Genomic DNA, 17,688 nt, shown 5'->3' with positions numbered 1-17,688 from the left:
GTCTACATTAATTAATTAACCTTAACATTCCCCAGAACAGTTAAGCTAATAATAGATCTCAGAAGATCGAATTATGTTTCATTATAGTTATTTCCACTAAACTGGCATCATTAGAGAATACCCATCAGTGGTGTTGCTCGTGTGTGGGTATCAGCTATCAGCCACAAATCAGTGCATCCTTAATCTCTTCTTTCATTAGCAGTTAACATTAGACAGAATTCCGACTGAAAGTTAAGATAACTTGGCATGGGCTTTGACGTTGCCATTGACAGAGCTTCTACCAAAGTGTGTGCTTTTAATTACATTCCTTGAATGGATTTTACTGTATAATTTTAGAAGTTTTCCTGATAATGGGATTCATTAGATACCATAAGTAACAACTATTACTTATCAGTACCTATACCTAAATATACCTCTGATCGTAGACAAAGTCAATAGGAAATAATTAATCATTTATGTAAGAAAATGAATGAATAGTTCCAGACATTATTACATTAAATATTTAAGTGACATCTTCGACACTTAAAAGCAAGACAAAGATACAAGTTCTTAGTGTCATAACTGCAAACAAAAATGTTGGTACTTAAGAGTTGAGGAGAGGGCTCAGTTGGTAAAATGTTTACATGACAAGCATCAAGAATTTCGACTGGATCCCTAGCGGTCGTGTAGGAAAGAAGGGAATAGTAACGTGCATTTACAATTCCAGCCGTAGTAGCACGCTAGAAGCTTGGAGCTTACTTTACAGCCAGACTGGCCAGTTGGTAAGAGCTCTGGATTCAGTGAGAGTCTGTCTCACAAATCAGAGTACAGAAAGACAGAGGGAGACCAATATTAACATCTGGCCTCCAAGAGCACGTGTACACGCACATACACATCGCCCTCATGCACATATCCACACACTGACACATATACACCCAAGAGACCTGATGTATTTTCTGTGACAGCTCCTCAACGCTGGGATAACAACATGATATTAGACCATTCTCAGATCTTGTCTACATGTATGCAGATAGGATCCCATGTAGTTAAAACATCGTTATTACTAGTACACTCCGCATCTACATATAAAGCTTTTATTCACAGAAAACTGGTGTTCAAAAGGAACAGAGGGTGATTGAGATTTCCTTAGTTCTAGAAATCAAACAATCGATAAAACTGTACTGCCTCTGTCTCTATCGGTGGTCAGATTGGGCCCTATTTCAACCGTGGTTAATGGACCCTTGGAATTAGATAACCTTTAAGTCTAATCTTTGCTACGAATCTCTTTGTGGTGCCAGGAAAAGAATAATAAATTCAGGCTTTGCGCACAGCATTAAACAAGCAAAACCGTTTTCCAAAGTACACAGTGAAACTTTTGGGTCAACAGCTCTGTCTGGGATTTAAAAGAAGTCATCCCTCAAAACTAGCTGTGTAATCGGGTAAGCTAGAAACTCGCCCTGAACAACAACCAGAGCTGGGTGCACACAGCCAACTGCATCGAGAAAGTCTCTTTGGTCTGGATCTGGCTCACGGACCTAGCTTTGGAGAACATCATCTCAGGAAAAGATATCCATTACCAAAAGAAGACAAGAACATATTTCTAACCTTCTGAGGAGTCAGCCCAGCTATATATATTTAACAATGTCCGTAGAAATACTGTGTTTAAGTTCTTTGGTGCTTATCTCAGGCCTAAATCTCAGTCACACACAGAAATCTGGACAGCCAGCAGGCCTACCCAGCACCTGCAAATCCTGGTAGCAATAGAGTGAAACAAAGTCAAACTGAAACCTGTTTAAGATTAGAATGCTGGGACGGACAAAATATAAACACAGGGCTGTAATTTCATTCTACTTAAAAATAAAATGTTTTTTCCATTTCCAATATTTCTCATTTCATTGTAGAGAATATACCATAGTAAGACTTTTCTACACTGGTCTAGAAAATCCAGGGGCTACAGGGAGAGCTAAGCACCTCGATGATCCGAATCTGATTCTCAGATCTCTCTTTCTCTCTTTCTTTCTCTCTCTCTCTCTCTCTCTCTCTCTCTCTCTCTCTCTCTCTCTCTCTCTCTCTCTAAGTAGCTTGGTCCCTGATCCCTATACCCCCTGGGATCCTCACTCCTTCCCCAAACTCTTCCATAGGACTTCCAGAGCTGAGTCTAATGCTTGACTGTGGGTCTCCTCAGGGCAGTCATGCTAGGCTTCTGACTGTGAATCTTACGCTGCCAGACACAAACATAGCCTGAGGGTCCAAGGTAGTTGAAGGAGGAAGGAGGAAGGCAGGCCTGAAGTGTGTCCCTATTGATCCTTTGAGGACAGCTGGGCACGTTTCTTTCTTGCCCAACTTGGCAGGGATTGCTACTGTATTCATTTCCGTCCTTCCAGGCCAACAGTGACAAATATAGCTAACCTTGGGGATTCCCACAGACTGAACCACCAACCAAACAGCATACAAGGATTGGACCTAGCCCCCACCTCCCATACATATGTGGCAGATGTAGAGCTGGGTCTTCATGTCGGTCCCCCACAACTAGAGCGGAGACTTCCCCTGACTCTGTTACCTGCTTGTGAACACTACACCCCTAACTGGTCTGCCTGCCTTGTCCGCCTAGTGCTGAAGTGACTTGAGGTACCAAGGTGGGTTACTACCCAGGGAGGACCTCCCTTTTCTCAGAGGTGGGGGGGTTGAGGAGGGGGCCATGTTAGTGGGGACTGGGAGGAAGGGGGATTCAATTGGGCTGTAAAGTGAATAAATTAATTAATGGGAAAATCCATGGTGATAAGCCATTGTGATCAGAGCACTGAGGATCTGAAGGCAGGTGGAACTTTGGCAAATGGTTGCTGTCCAAACAGCTTGTCTAAGACTACCCTAGCAAGTGAGCGACAGATGAGCGAGAGACTTTTTCAGGAAACTAGACAGAATGCTTCTGAGGCATCTACTGTCACCTGAGTTTTTGATCTTAGCCATTCTGACTGGTGTGAGGTGGAATCTCATGGTTGTTTAGATTTGCATTTCCCCAAAAGAGGAACACTTCTCCACTGGTGGTGGGATTGCAAGCTGGTACAAACCCTGTGGAAATCAGTCTGGCAGTTCCTCAGAAAATTGGACGTAGTACCTCCTGAGGACCGATTCCTGGACATATACCCAAAAGTGCTCCAACATATAACAAGGACACGTGCTCCACTATGTTCATAACAGTATTATTTATAATAGCCAGAAGTTAGAAAGAATCCAGATGCCCTTCAACAGAGGAATAGATACAGAAAATGTGGTACATCTACACAATGGAATATTACTCAGGTACTAAAAACAATGACTTCATTCTCAGGCAAATGGATGGAACTAGAAAATATCATCCTGAGTGAGGTAACTCAGTCACAAAAAAGCACACATGGTATGCACTCACTGGTAAATGAATATTAGCCCAAAAGCTCGGATTACCCAAGATACAATCAACAGACCACATGGAGCTCAAGAAGAAGGAAGACCAAAGTGTGGATGCTTCAGTCCTTCTTAGAAGGGGGAACAAAAATGTTCACAGGAGGAAATACAGAGACAAAGTTTAGAGCAGAGACTGAAGAAAAGGCCATCCAGAGACTGCCCCACCTGGGGATCCATCCTATATACAAAACCCAGACAGTATTGCTGATGCCAAGAAGTGCATGCTGACAGGAGCCTGATATAGCTGTCTCCTGAAAGGCTCTGCCGGAGCATGACAAATACGGAAGCAGATGCTCATAGCCAACCATTGAACTGAGAACGGGGTTCCCATTGGAGGAGTTAGAGAAAGGATTGAAGGAGCTGAAGGGGTTTGCAACCCCATAAAAATGGCCATACCAACCAGAGCCGCTAGGGACTAAACCACTAACTAGAGTACACATGGAGAGATCCATGGCTCCAGCCGCATATGTAGGAGAGGATGGCCTTGCCTGGTGTCAATAGAAGGAGAGGCCCTTGGTACTGTGAAGGCAAAATGCCCTAGTGTAGAGGAATGCCCAGTGTGAGGTAGGAGTGGGTGGGTGGGAGGGTGAGCACCCTCATGGAAGCCGGTGGGGGGGGAGGAGATGGGGGTTTCTGGAGGGGAAACTGGGAAAGGGGAGAACACTTGAAATGTAAATACATAAACTAGCCAATAAAAGAAGAATGCTTCTGAAGAATGACACCCATCATTGGCCTTCGTCCTCCACACATTCGTTTTCATGCATACGCAAACACAAAAAGCAGTCTACGAAGGTTCAGCAGGTCTACCAATTCTTACAAATTTTCAAAGGAAGCATCGATTTGTAAAAATGGAGCTTGCCAATAGTCCTCCCGTAGCAAGAATGAAATCAATTTAATTGCATTGAATGAATGAATGCTTCAAATGAAGGTTGGTGGAATGTAATTCTGTCAAATCACTGTCAGTCTAAATGTTAAGACTTTTTTCCTTTTCGTCCTCTTGTGCCACCAAAGAGAAGACTGCTTTTCTATGGCTTGATCAAAACCTTACAACTACAAAATAAACTTAACCCCAGTAAGTAAGAATGTGTTATCCCTACGGGAAAGCATCTTGTGTCAAACAAATGAATGAGACACTCCCCAGCTTTGCCATAGTTAAGGGTTACCCTTGGAGTTCATTAAGCTCTTACGTGGATTATGGGTGCTGCCTATAGCTGAGGTCATTAGAACATGTAGTGGGAAAAAGTGCGAGTGGAGAAATAAGATAGCTCTGTGCCAACTCGGAGCAGATCATAGTCAGTTCAAGTCCCTGGAAAAAGTCTTTCTAAGAGTGTGTACAATACCAATTTGCTAGTGTATTCTATTTCCATAAAACACATTTCAGTAGGTAGGATCTTGACATCATAAAACAGATACTAATGCAAACACTACACAATGCACAAAGGGGACGAGCCTAATCTCTCCTTCCTTTAATTTCTATATGAAATCGACTTTAACAACCATTCATTTCTATTGTACAGCATCAAAGGAAACCTAAGGACCCCAGAAAGCACTTTCAAGGAAACCCGGTTCCCTTCCCCATCCCACCCCCATTTTTGCTTTCTGTTTTTTCTAATGCCATTCTTGGTGAGCATATAATTGCTATTTGAACATACCTGCTGTTAGCACAAATTTGAACCATGTTTCCAATTCATTTATTGAATATAGTCTCCTTAATTATCTAAGTTACCAATGCTTCAGTCAACACTCTTTCTCATTTTAAGATCCTTCAGTGTACTACAGACAACCATGTCCTCTCTTTTGTCCTTCCCTTAATCCTGCCTTCTCCCTCCCTCCCTCCCTCCCTCCCTCCCTCCCTCCCTCCCTCCCTTCCTTCCTTCCTTCCTTCCTTCCTTCTTGATCCTGTCCCTTTTGAAGCTTACCCTGGGGGCGAGGCAGGAGACCGTGCTCTCTCAATAACAGCTCTTGATAGAACAATGATTTCATACGTGACTATCCCATGACACAGCAAGTGTCATGAGAGGGCAAAGCATTAGTAAGGAGGAGGAATGAGTCAGCCATTTGCTACCTCTTTGTCTCTGTCCCATGCCTCATCTGCAAGAATTCTTGGTAGAATTCTTACTTCTGTCTCTATTATATATCACTAGGGTAAAAAGATTCACATCATCATGAAAAAGAAAACGAGACTTGGAACTAAATAAGTCCATGTTGGAATCCAATTGAAGAAGCAGGACTGGTCATATGTCATAATTCAACATTAGCCTTTCAGCAGACACATTATCATAGAGTTTCACACACAATATCAAATAAAAGTTATAGAAACATTCAGTCAACTCTGGTAGTCAGGATGTTCTCAGAGGTGTTTCATTTTCAGGCTTTTCCAAATTTGTGTGCAACAATGGAGTCAGCAAATTTCGTGGTGTACTAAACATTTGTTTTAGTATTTATATATTATGGACATATATACACCATATATATGTACTCCTTGTGATTCCTAACAGAATAAAACTTTTCAACTCATCTTAAGTAATACATTAAATTGTTTCGCAATTTTATTTTCGCATGCTTTACAACACGTGCAAAGCATGTAAAAGGGCAAAAGTAAAAAAAATGATATTAAGATCTTACATACTGTGCATATTGATAAGAAACACCTATGAGAGACCTGTTATTTTGAAGGTAATGTTACTTAATAACTATGGTTTCTTGAATTCCATTTCTTAAAAGAGTAGTTAGTCGCATGCATAAACACACACACACACACACACACACACACACACACACGCACACGCCAGTAACTTACACTATTTCATCATTCTGGAATTCCAGCTCTCCACAGGTGTCCTCAAAGTCCTCCCCTCCACCTCGGGCTGTGCCTTCAATGGTTTTATAGGGAATGATAACATTTCCTCGCGCTCCAGAGGTTCTCAGCACCTTCACCTCCATGATGCCAATGCTCTCGCTCACGTGAGTCACGGGTTCCTCGAAAGTAAAGATGCCCGCGTGGTCATCATCAAAAATGGTTATGGTGGCAGTGTTGGGTGACCCGAGACAAGCAATCGCAGACACGTGATTGGAGTCTAGTATGCCATCTTCCGAGACTTCTGAAGAGACCCTGACGTTGCTAAGATGCACAAGAAAGTTTTCATCTTCTTCAAAGATATCATCATCAATGATGCCAACTCTGATTTCCTTCTGGGTCTCCCCAGGTTTGAAGATCACAGTCCCTTCCGTGAACTCATAATCAGACCCAGCATTGGCTGTGCCATCTTCCGTCCTGAAGTCAACAAACACAGTGTTGGTCAAGTCACCCCCTCTTCGAATAATGGTGAGGGCCACAGTACCACAGTTTTCTAGACACTGGTATGTCCCTTGCTCAAAGAAGACCTTACTGACTGGGTCATTTTCAACCACATCCATGTTGACTTCATGCATGCTGACAGCCTTCCTCGCTTGGTCAGCTGCATGCCTCTTCAAAATGTTACCAGCTCCAGTCATCAGGCGAGTAGCTTGAATTCGGTAAAATGCTCGGCTCTTTTGCTGCTGACTTAGGACTTGATAGTTGGCTAATTCTATTAATTGTTCGATCTCTTTGTCGGGATGCTTCTGCTTAAGTTCCTTCAGAATCCTTGCCATCTCACGCCTGGCTTCCTCGTCATCTTGGTCCCTCTCATCGACTTCCAAAACCAGAGCGCCATCTAAGAAATTGTCAACGTGGGAGTTGACTACTTTCCCATCCATTTCAATTTCAGTTTTGGAAGCTGGTCTGTCTCCTTCATGTTCAATGATCATCCCCCTCTGCTTGCCAGCCCTGTACCGCTTGTAGACATACTTGTAAAAGAGAAGCCGCCTGTCTGCAACCCAAGCGAACACAACACAGATGGGAAAGAAGAAGAAAGTGAGTAATCCTTCCCAGACCTCCACGACACCAGGAGAGCTGACAGACAAAATTATGTAAAGCCAGGTATAGGCAAAGATGCTCCAGGCTGCTGTCACAAAGAACACACGCAGATGTTTAATCTTCCTCGTCTCTCCATCTGGGACCACATAAACACAAAGCGCGATGATGATGAACATGTTGAAGGCGGCGCTTCCCACAATGGTGCTGGGACCAAGGTCCCCTGCGGTGAAGTTATGGCCACACACTTCAATGACAGACAGGAGAATCTCAGGAGCGGAAGATCCCAGGGCCATCAAGGTCAGGTTGGACACAGTCTCATTCCAGATACGCACTGTAGTCTTGGTGGTCTCTCCATTTGGTTTCTTTATGGTAATCTCCTTTTCTTGAGAGGTGATGACTTCTATAGAGGACATAAACCGGTCGGCAATAATAGAAACTCCGAGGAACATGTAGACCATGGCCACAAAATACACAGTTGCTCTAGCAATTTTATCCCCAAAAGATGGGTCTTGGGGTTCCCAAATGGGCAGAATCACCCCTTTCTTACAGTAATATGAGCCAGTACATTCAGTGGTTTCATTTCCTCCTGTTTCTGCCTCTGTATCTGCAGTTATATGGTCAACATGGGTAAACAAGAGAGCCACCAGAGTTACCAGACGAAATCCCATTGAAACATTGGGTGGGAGACTTAGTCGAAGCATGTTGTACAATGAGACTTCCAATTGTTCCAACCTGCAGTTAAAAAAAAAAAAACCCAACAAAGACGAAGGAGAGGAAAAGAAATCACATCATTAGAGCCAAAGCATCGTTAATAACTCATTTGAATTACTATTACCAAAACTCTGTCTATGGTGGCTCATCATGAAATCTCAGTGGAATCGTTACCCTGAGAATTCACCAATGACTAAACAATCTTTGTAAAATTTACAATTCAGTCTCACTATTTGCGGATTTTCTGTATGTAGTCCCATTCATTGACGGAGACACACAAATGACTCCCTGAAAATGATAGATCTCGTTACACACAGTTCTATTGGGCCCATGCTGGTGCATACTAACAGCCAACAATAGACAGAAAGCAAAACTTTTGAAGCATTAAGTAAACTCTTCCTGGTTGTTGGATTATTTTTTCTTTATACGTTTGACTTAGCACAGTAACTTTGGAAACTATTTCATTGACAAAAATCATCTTATTAAGAGTCACATCTTGAAACTCAGACTCTGAAATAATCCTCCCAGTACAAGGCATGCTGATTATCTTAAATCCTGGAGCACATCTTTATTGTATTTTGTAAAATAACATCCCACTGCTCCAACGTTCCTTAGAAACAGAGAAATCTTCAAACTCACTGGCAATAAAGCTCAAAAGCATGTGTTCTTGTGAAGGAAATTATTTTGCTGAAGTTGCAGTATTCCCATATTTTAGGTGCAGCTTTTAAAAGCACGTTTTCATTAGGGCACACCCCCCCAATTTCAGCAAGTTGGGTCTCCTGATAGATTATCGGCTGGTCACATGGGTCTTCAAGCAGAGTTCTTCGCATCTGCATACACAGCCTGCTTTGGGAGTTGCAGGCAGTGTGCGACAGGAAGAAGAGATAACCAGGTCTGGGCTGAGCTGTGCGGAAGACCCTGGAAGACTGCAGGGTCAGCCATAAAACGTTCCTCCTCAGTGCCAATGTCACACTTGCCATCATCATTCCAAAACACACAGCAGTGCTACAGTGGGCTCAAGAGACCTGAGACCGAAAGATGCAAGACTGATGATTCCGTCTGAATGTCCTCATGTAGCATAACAACTGTGACCACAAAGTATACATGAAGTATACTCACAGTGAAGAGCTCTTGGCAGTTAAGAACACAGCAACCGAGTCACTGATCAATACAAAGAATAGTAAAAGTGAAGCTGCTGACTAAGCCACCAAGGTCCTACTTTTACCTACTAGCTCAGCTGGAACTTCATAGCACCTCTGCCCCCCAAGACCTGGAGTTTGGGGTAAAGCCAAAATAGGTCTAGAACAGTCATTTGGAATGTCCCTTTCTAGCATCCATAAAGCATGGATAGGGAGGAGGTCATAGTCAGAAGTCTATATCACCTGTGGAAAGTGAAGCCAAAATCAGAATTCTCATTGCTCAATATATATGACTGGAAGCCATGCCACTTTTGCCTATGTGTTCTGTCCCATGTCTGTTGTGGATTGCTGGTGCAGAAAAGCCTAAGGTCTAAGAGAATCCCTTGCCCAGTACATAGGAACAGACATATTGGATCCTACCATAGCCAGGAATCCCTTCTAGCTAATAACTGATGAAAGATTACTTTTTTTTTTTACATATTTCTCCCCCACTAAAGAAGACCAAATTGTGACAGCTGACATCGAATTTAAGCGAAAGGCTGATAAATAGAAAGATGTATATTCAAAGTACAGAACAGTTCCTAGTCAAGTCTGTCCACCTATTTAGACATTGAAGATTTTGTGCAGTTTTTAAAATCTTTACAATGAAGTGACATTGTAAACGAGATATCAAGAGGAGTGAATTATCTAATTCCGGCTTGCAGGTGTACTTAAGCCACAAACATTTATGCATTTAGTACGGATTTTGCAATCACTTCTTTTCTGTCCCAAAGATTCACCAGTGACTAAAACACAAATCTCTGACTTCATTAACTTCTGATCTAATGTGGAGGTAACAGATAAGGAAATATAAATATTGGCTATTAGAATATGTCATAGAGGAGCAGAGAAGAATCAACTCAAGGACACAGACTGTTGGTGCACGGATGTGTGTACACAAAAGGCCTGCCTGGTTTTTTACTCAAGGATGAGGTAATAGTTGAGCAAAGTCCAAAGACAAGGAAGAGATCAACCATGTAGATACCTACAGGAGGAGGATTGCAGCCAACTGCACAGGGTAAAGGTTCTAACAGTAACAATACTGGCACAGTGTGTCTAGAACTACAGTGACATCGGTGTCCTGAAGGGACTGAATGAGAAGGACAGGACTCTGGAGTATGGAGGTATTGGCCGTAGTAGGAATGGAAATGGATTCCCTAGAAAAGGCGGCTGATCAGAGTGTGGTATCACACTGTCTTTGAAGAGGTATCTCTCATCTAGATCAGTGATGAGTTGACTATGGCATCAGACATGGAAACAGGGAGACTATAATAAGATCTATGTTTTAAAGGAGCTCATTGTCTGGCAGGTATACAAATTAAAGATCAGACAGCTAAGGTTTAGGAAGGAGAATGCCTTTGTAGTAATCCCTTTGGAAGATGTTCAATGCAAAGTGTCTTGAGCCTAAAAATGTAAAAAAGACTCACTAGTAGAGTCAAAAGATTGCGCCTGTCTCTAAGCTGACACATTAACTACTGAATCCAAATTACTGTCAAACCCAGCACTCCAGTCTCCATTCTTCAGTCAGTTTGAACTTCTACAAAGCAAAGAAGGTATTCCCAACTGGTTAAAATCCTTTATTGGTTTTCCCTCGCTTGTTTCCCCATAGTCAATGGCTAAATTCCTAGGGTCTGCCAAAGACCTTTTAAGACCTGAGCTCTGAGCTCCAAAGCTTGCTGCAAAGGACAACACTGCTTATGTCTGCCCCAGACTAGTCTCTTTTCTCTCTAAGCCTCAAATCTTACAAGTACAATAACAACTCACAGCCAACTTCCTGAGACTAACTCATTCCACATACAAACACTGTTGTAGAAACCATGCTAAGTTCTTTATATGTATCAACTAATTATAATATTTACAAGAACCACTTCTGTGTTATACTGCCCTAGTGTCAAGGTTTCCATGCCAACACAGACAACTAGCACCCCTCTGGAACTTTTTGATACCCTGACAGTAACTCTATGCTGAAATGTGATAAATAAGGTAAGACAGGTTCACTCTATATAGAAAATATAACTCTATATTCGAAGTGGTATGACTGAGGGACTAGACAGTACTTAGTAAAAGTCACACACATAGTGAATTCTTAAATGAAGATTAAACCCTGGTCTGTTTCAGTGAGTAATATTATTATCTTCTTTTTGATAATAGGAGAAGCAAGCTTTGACAAATGTGGTATTTCTGTTTGAACCCTTCAGAAAGCCCCTACAGTAAGGAGGACTGAGTTAGTATCAGTCTCCTAGAAGGTTCCCAACAGCCTGGCTTGTTTCTCTTATGGATTGGACATTGAAGCAGCAAGCATCAATGACAGCACAAGAACTGGCATGTTCCTAGAGACAGCTGCCCTGCACGCCCTGGCCTTTAGCAATTGCCTGGCAACCACTTCCTGTGTACACTGTCAGGGCAATCTTAGGTCCACCAACAAAAGCTCTGCCCTCCATCCCTGCCGTAGCCCATATCTGACACTGTTCTTAGCCAGAAGGCTTACAGATGTGGACAGGCAGGTGGATCTGTACAAATTCATCACCATGATCAGTGTCAGCAAAACGAGGGTGAGGGGTGAGGGGCTTCTGAGGTGACCTCAAAACATCACAATGATTTCCAAAAGGGGACAGCACAATGATTTGTGAAACCAGTGGCTATAAAACACTGATGTAACTTACTGGCCATGATCCAGCTGGAAAGAACTCTCTGGACTTTGGTTTCTTTCTCCATTAAATTAATACCAAATCCAAATACTCATTAGGATAGGGGTAGGTGTTAGATACAAAGCTATTTCTTTCTTGCTCCCATTGTCTCCCTTCTTCCAGGGTCTTTCTCTTCATCATTTAGCTAGCTAGATTTCATCTTTCTTACACATCCCTCCATAAAAATAGAGCAGGGAGATAATCTAAGGCTACAGAAAGAGCAAATATAAATCTTGTTGCCTTTCAGGCTTTCTTATATTTTTGCTTTTGGATACTAGGATAAGGGTAGGTTGATCACAACAGATTCAGATTAACTACAACCAAAGATCACCTAGAAACATCCATTATACCATCCAATTAGTTCTCAGTACCATGTGGATAATACCTGGAATATCTTCTAAATACTGCCTATTAAAACAAAAACAACTGCAGACCATACATGTTCCTGAGTTGAAGGATAGTGTCAGACGATGGTAAATAGCTAACCAGGTGCTGGTAAGCCAGTCGCTTACATTACAGGAGAGGTCACCGCTGTAAGCAACAGAAGCACATAGGCAAGATGGCTGCTCATCGAACTGCCACTCCAATGAAAAGGAGCCTTCACCACAAAGTCGTCTAAGCAGAGTGCTTATTCCCTTCAGAGGCTGTAGTCAGTTTTGACTGTCAAGCAGTACAGCATCTGACTCAGAGAAAAGAAAATTCCCACCAGCCCAGCTCACTGGGTGGCTTTATTCCATTTTGCTGATTGGCAGTTGGTATTATTTCAAGGAAATCCTTGATATGCTTTCCTAGGGATCTGGAATTCCCACTTGTCACTCTTGCTGACTGAAATCTCCAAAGCTAAGTAATCTATTTCTAAGGCAACAGTTAAGGAAATGTAGACCTTTTTCCCAGGCAAGGATGACTAAGCTTCTCTAAACCAGAGAGGATAGCAAAGGATGAAGACTCTGTGCATCCACATTCCACCTCGAATGCCATCGACAGCACCCTGGTTCCCAATCTTAGTCTCTCAGACTACAGGCAGATTTCAGGAAAGGCCCCACTTTCCACAGTCACACTGCATTAATACTACTGTAACCCCACAACACGCCTACCACCACCACCACCCACATATCAAACAGAGCAAATAGTCTTTCCTCTCTGCTGACGGGTAATGGGTAAATCGGAAGGTTCTTGCAGGAGCCAGGCTGTGGAGGCCTGATGACCTCCTCTTTGAGCTAATACAACTGGAATCAGGTTCCTGTCTTGTGTCAGAAAACACCCACTTAAAATTGCCTAGCAAAGGAAACGACTGGGGTAAAGATTAGGCAATGCAGTCCCTAAAAAGGAAGAAAGATTTAAGATAGGAGATTTAAGCAAATGAAAAAGTTATGGAGAAGCCATGTGTCTCACCCATGAGCACTTCTATTGTTGTCCAGGGACCTTACTACTTTAACATGCTAAATAATTTATTCAATGATTCTATTTATTGTCATTGTACTCCATCAGTCCCAACCTTATAGGACCAGGGGTTGTTCTATTTATTATTTATTTATTTATTTATTTATTTATTTATTTATTTATTTATTTTTGCAGTGATTCATTATTCCTGGTTCCTAGAGTCAGGATTGGTGCATAAGAGATGCGCAGCACATACTTACTGGATGGCTAAAATGATTCTCATAAGCTCGTGTGCTGACTCATCAAATCTCTGGTGCTGTATCAGAAGCTGGCAACTGGGCCTGGGCACCTGCACTTAAAAATATTCACTATGCGAAATGGATGTGCCCTCCATAAGCAGAGGTCAGCATCAGGAAGAAAAGCCAATTATCGGTGTCAGCCAGAAAAAGAGGAAATCAGTTATCCAGGCTCATGGCCGAGAATCTCAAGCTGGAAAGGCTGGCTTCTAGCTTGGACAAAGGATCTTCTCCCACAGCCTGGGGTTCCAGTGTGGGCTCAGCCTTTCCTATAACAGATCTGGTTTGCTGACCTAAAGCTGTTGAATGCATTTAACACTGCGAGCGTACTTAAGGAAGCATCTATTCCTTTTCCTTTCAATTGAAATCAAAGACATCCAATCGAATATCTTCCAACCCCCGCCATGCTAGAGGCCCTAGACAAGGGAAGAAAGTTTAAATTTAAATGTGTTAACTCTGCATGCCAACATGAACACATGAAGAAGAAAGTGAAGAAGAAAGAAGAAGAGACAGAGAGAGCTTCAGAGAAAAGACATTGATAATCTGGGCAGAGCCCCAGTGAGTAAGGACCAACTTCAAGGTTACCACACCTGGAGCGTGTGGCAGATGTCATGACTGCACTCGTGGAAATGATGGCAACAAAGGCTGAAATAGCTGGCTAAGCATGAGAGAGAGAGAGAGAGAGAGAGAGAGAGAGAGAGAGAGAGAACACCACTTTCATTTTATTTCCCTGGGTTTTATGTCATTAGGGAGGCTTGGGTTATCATTCTTATTTAACAAATTAAAACAGTATAATACATAGGTTAGACTAGTCCATTGAGAAATATCATTGACCTTAAATGTTAATGAGGATTTTTTTTTTAACCTGAGCTCTTGGCATCACCTCACAGTAAGTTTTGTTAACTTCCACCGCAGGTTAATAATACAATTGTATAAAGACAAACGGCTCTGTATTTAGACACTCGGTGTTGAATAAGCCCTTGGCCAGCCTTTCTTCCCGTTTGATCACATATGTGTAGATTTCTTTATCTCCAAGCTTTCTAGGTTTTTATCCGTCTCTCCTTTCGCCTCATCCTCTAAGGCAGAATTTTGTAATTTGGGGGTTGGGGTGGTGATCAGGTGAATTCTAAAGGCCAAGGTCTTTCCAAAGTCATGAGACACAATCAAGGGTTTAACAGGAGGGAAGGCAGCAAACCTGATAAAGAAATGGGTGGCTGGAAGGTAGAAACTGGTCCAGAATTTTGTCACAGCAAGGCAATACTCCATTATTAATAAAATAAAACTTATTCAAGGGTATCAGTGCAGCTCACAGTCTTACAGTTAAGACTTATTTTAAAAACTTTAACTTGTTAATAATAAAACAAACCAAAACAAAGCAAAACAAAAAAAACCCCAAAACCTTGCAAGAATAACATATTTGTTCATGGCTTCACTGACTAAGCTTCTCTTAACCATTCACATGTGCCAAACACTTAAATGCTCTGTGGCAAAGATGAGAAAATCTCTCTCCAATGCAGTTAACACTCATTAGGTGTTACTGAAGTCAAGGTATGAATCTCCTCTCTAGAAGATGAACCGCTTCCATTACTAGAAGCTTTTGGAAGAGGAGGGACTCGTTGGCCATTTCAACAGTGTAATTGAACACTCACATGGACAACATTTAAGTTCCCAGATTCATGTACTAAATCCATGACTCTAGAAATCTCAGACTATTGCACCCCGGGTCCAAATCATGGGATTTTAGAGTCAGGGAGCCAAGTGTTTGAAACATATCCTTTGTATTCTTAGATTCTTCCGAGGTCCTTCTGGTTGACAATAGTAACTACTTCGATGAAAATTTTCTTGTCTTCCACATTGTGGAGAAATAACAGCCTTTCTTTGGTAGTTGATTTTACATGCTGGAAAAGAAAGAATGGGGTCATATGTGTGCTTCTAAGTGTAAGTCATTTAAAAAAAGATTTTCTAGCAAAAATATCCAGCACCCTAGACTGGAGACATTTCACCTTCAGAGGTGTGGGGTGATGAGATGGACCACTCAATAAGGTGCTTGTCAGGCAAGAATGAAGACCAGAGTCTGGATCCCTAGAACCCACCTAATACCCCTATAAGCCTGGAAGTCTGCCTTAATTAATATACTGTGGGAGTAGGTGCATGGGTACACATGAAATAAGCTGGGTAGCTAATCTAGCCCACTGGGGAGCTCTGGCTTCCACTAAGAGATTCTTCCCTAGAGCAGTTGAGAAAGACACATGATGTCAACTTCAGGTCTCCACACTCATTGTAGAACTCTGAAGGAAAAGGTCCACAAAGGAAAGAGTCTAAAGGAGAAGAGATCTCTCTGCTAAACAGAAGGAGAAGAATCTGAAAGGAACATATGGTGGGAATACTGGTAGGAATGCAGGCCTCTCCAACTTGCTTTCACTCCAAAATCATCTGGCGACAAAAGAATACAGGTACCCAGGCCCTATCTTCAGATGCACCATGGATAGAATGGCAGTGTTCCCACATACATGGGCAGTTCTAAGAGAGTGCGGTATTGGCAGTGTTCCCTGAAAAGTCCTGAAATAAGGGCCAGATAGGAAGGAAAGGGAAAGCTGTGCAAAATACAGTGAGGACTCTGATGCAGGTGCATCGGCAGGAATCACATACCCAGGAGAGCACCTAATTAAGGACATGGAACTAACTTAGAGCCAGAGCAATGGAGGGCAGTCACATGCTTCGTATATCATTATGACCCTGGTGTGGGGAAACAAATGTAGCACATGGCTTTGCCTCTTACAGACTGAGACGGAACCCCTTGCAGGATTAAAATGGGAAGGGCCTTCATGACTGTATTGGCAAGAAGGTGAAAGACTAGAGGCTGAGGGGAAATGGAGTGAAAGAAACTCTCATAGGGAATCGTCCGTAAGGAAGATGAAGGACCTGAGTAATTTACAAAGCGCCTAATTCATAATCTTGCTGCACATTAGTTCTACCTCTCAGAGCAGCGAAAGGCTGCGGTTGCTCAACGCCACAGCAATACTGGATCAAATCAGGAAAAATGGAAGTTTCCAGACGCAAACCCTGAGAAATAGAAGTTGAAATATGATGACCATGAACCCTAGATCAGATCTGAGTAGTGGAAAAAAATCGACCCTTCTTAAAATATAGGCCTTTCATAGATGTCACCTATTTACCCAACTCTAAAATTCCAGAGCTAAGCTCTGAGCTATGCCAGCATAGTAGCTCCTTTTGCTTTCTAGGGCGCCTCTTGGAACTGGGAGGTTTGTCTATATAATTCAGTCTCAGGATAGATGATACTAGAACATCTCAAATGATTCGTTTTGTCAATGTATATTTTTTTTTATAAAGAAAATGCTGGTTAAATGGATTGAGTCTGGGAAATTTAACGAGCTTATCCCCTGCTTCATCTTTAAGTAAAAACTTTCTTAGGAGATAGACTCACTGAAAACAAGTCTTTTCCCCATTTGGTATCAAAATTTGATCCATGAAAATAGCAGAAGTAGGAAGCAAAAAGAAATATATATATATATGTATATATATGTACATTTTATTTATATAAGTATATATATATCAATATATTATATTTATAATATATTATAAATGATAGGTAATAATCAAGTGCAAAAATACTTCCTTTATGTGAATCTTCTGTCAATATTCTATGTTCGTTTAGGAAAGTTCCTGAAAGAACGTTCAATAGCTTGCCTCTAAAACCATGCAAAAATCCCCACAGAAGCAGTAAAATTTAAAAAGGGAAGTCAGCTTGAAGAGGAACTTGTCAGCTCTTATTACTCAGCAAAAGAAATGGAGTGTTGGTGGCCTGTGGGAAAACACAAAAGTTTGACACAAATCCCTGAGCAGTTTATGAAACACACGTGTTCCCTATGGCATAGGACATACACTGTGTGTGCCCTTCAACCCAGCCACACGTGTTTATGTTGGGAAAATTGTTTAAATACCAATCGAAGTGTTACAGTTTTAATATTAGGAAAGATGTTGAAGCGACTTTATTATTGTCTTTTTCTGACAAGTGAGGACCTATTATAAAGTTAATCCTGAGAGGAGATATTGAGAAAATTAGGGGGAAAATTAACAGAGGGTAAATTAAAACCAAA

The 17,688-nt window shown here is 41.9% G+C and overlaps 1 protein-coding gene across 28 annotated transcripts in view; it reads right to left on the bottom strand.

Moving 5' to 3' along the window:
* Positions 1–17,688, bottom strand: part of Slc8a1 (solute carrier family 8 member A1) — a 324,207-nt gene that overhangs the window by 268,093 nt on the left and 38,426 nt on the right. For 19 of the 28 annotated variants that reach the window (XR_005505450.2, XM_039111865.2, XM_039111867.2 and 16 more), the window contains exon 2: positions 6,221–8,050. Coding sequence is in view for 27 of the 28 variants with exons in the window: in XM_039111865.2 (XP_038967793.1) it covers positions 6,221–8,050 (1,830 nt within the window). In the remaining variant the exon portion in view is untranslated. Of the gene's footprint in view, positions 1–6,220; positions 8,054–17,688 lie in introns of those variants that run through there. The other 9 variants (NM_019268.4, NM_001270779.2, NM_001270774.2 and 6 more) reach the window with 1 other exon arrangement.

The sequence above is a fragment of the Rattus norvegicus genome, chromosome 6 (assembly GCF_036323735.1).
Source record: "Rattus norvegicus strain BN/NHsdMcwi chromosome 6, GRCr8, whole genome shotgun sequence".
Classification (NCBI taxonomy): domain Eukaryota; kingdom Metazoa; phylum Chordata; class Mammalia; order Rodentia; family Muridae; genus Rattus; species Rattus norvegicus.
Note: the sequence above shows the minus strand (reverse complement) of the source record. Positions and strands in the feature narration are given on the sequence as shown.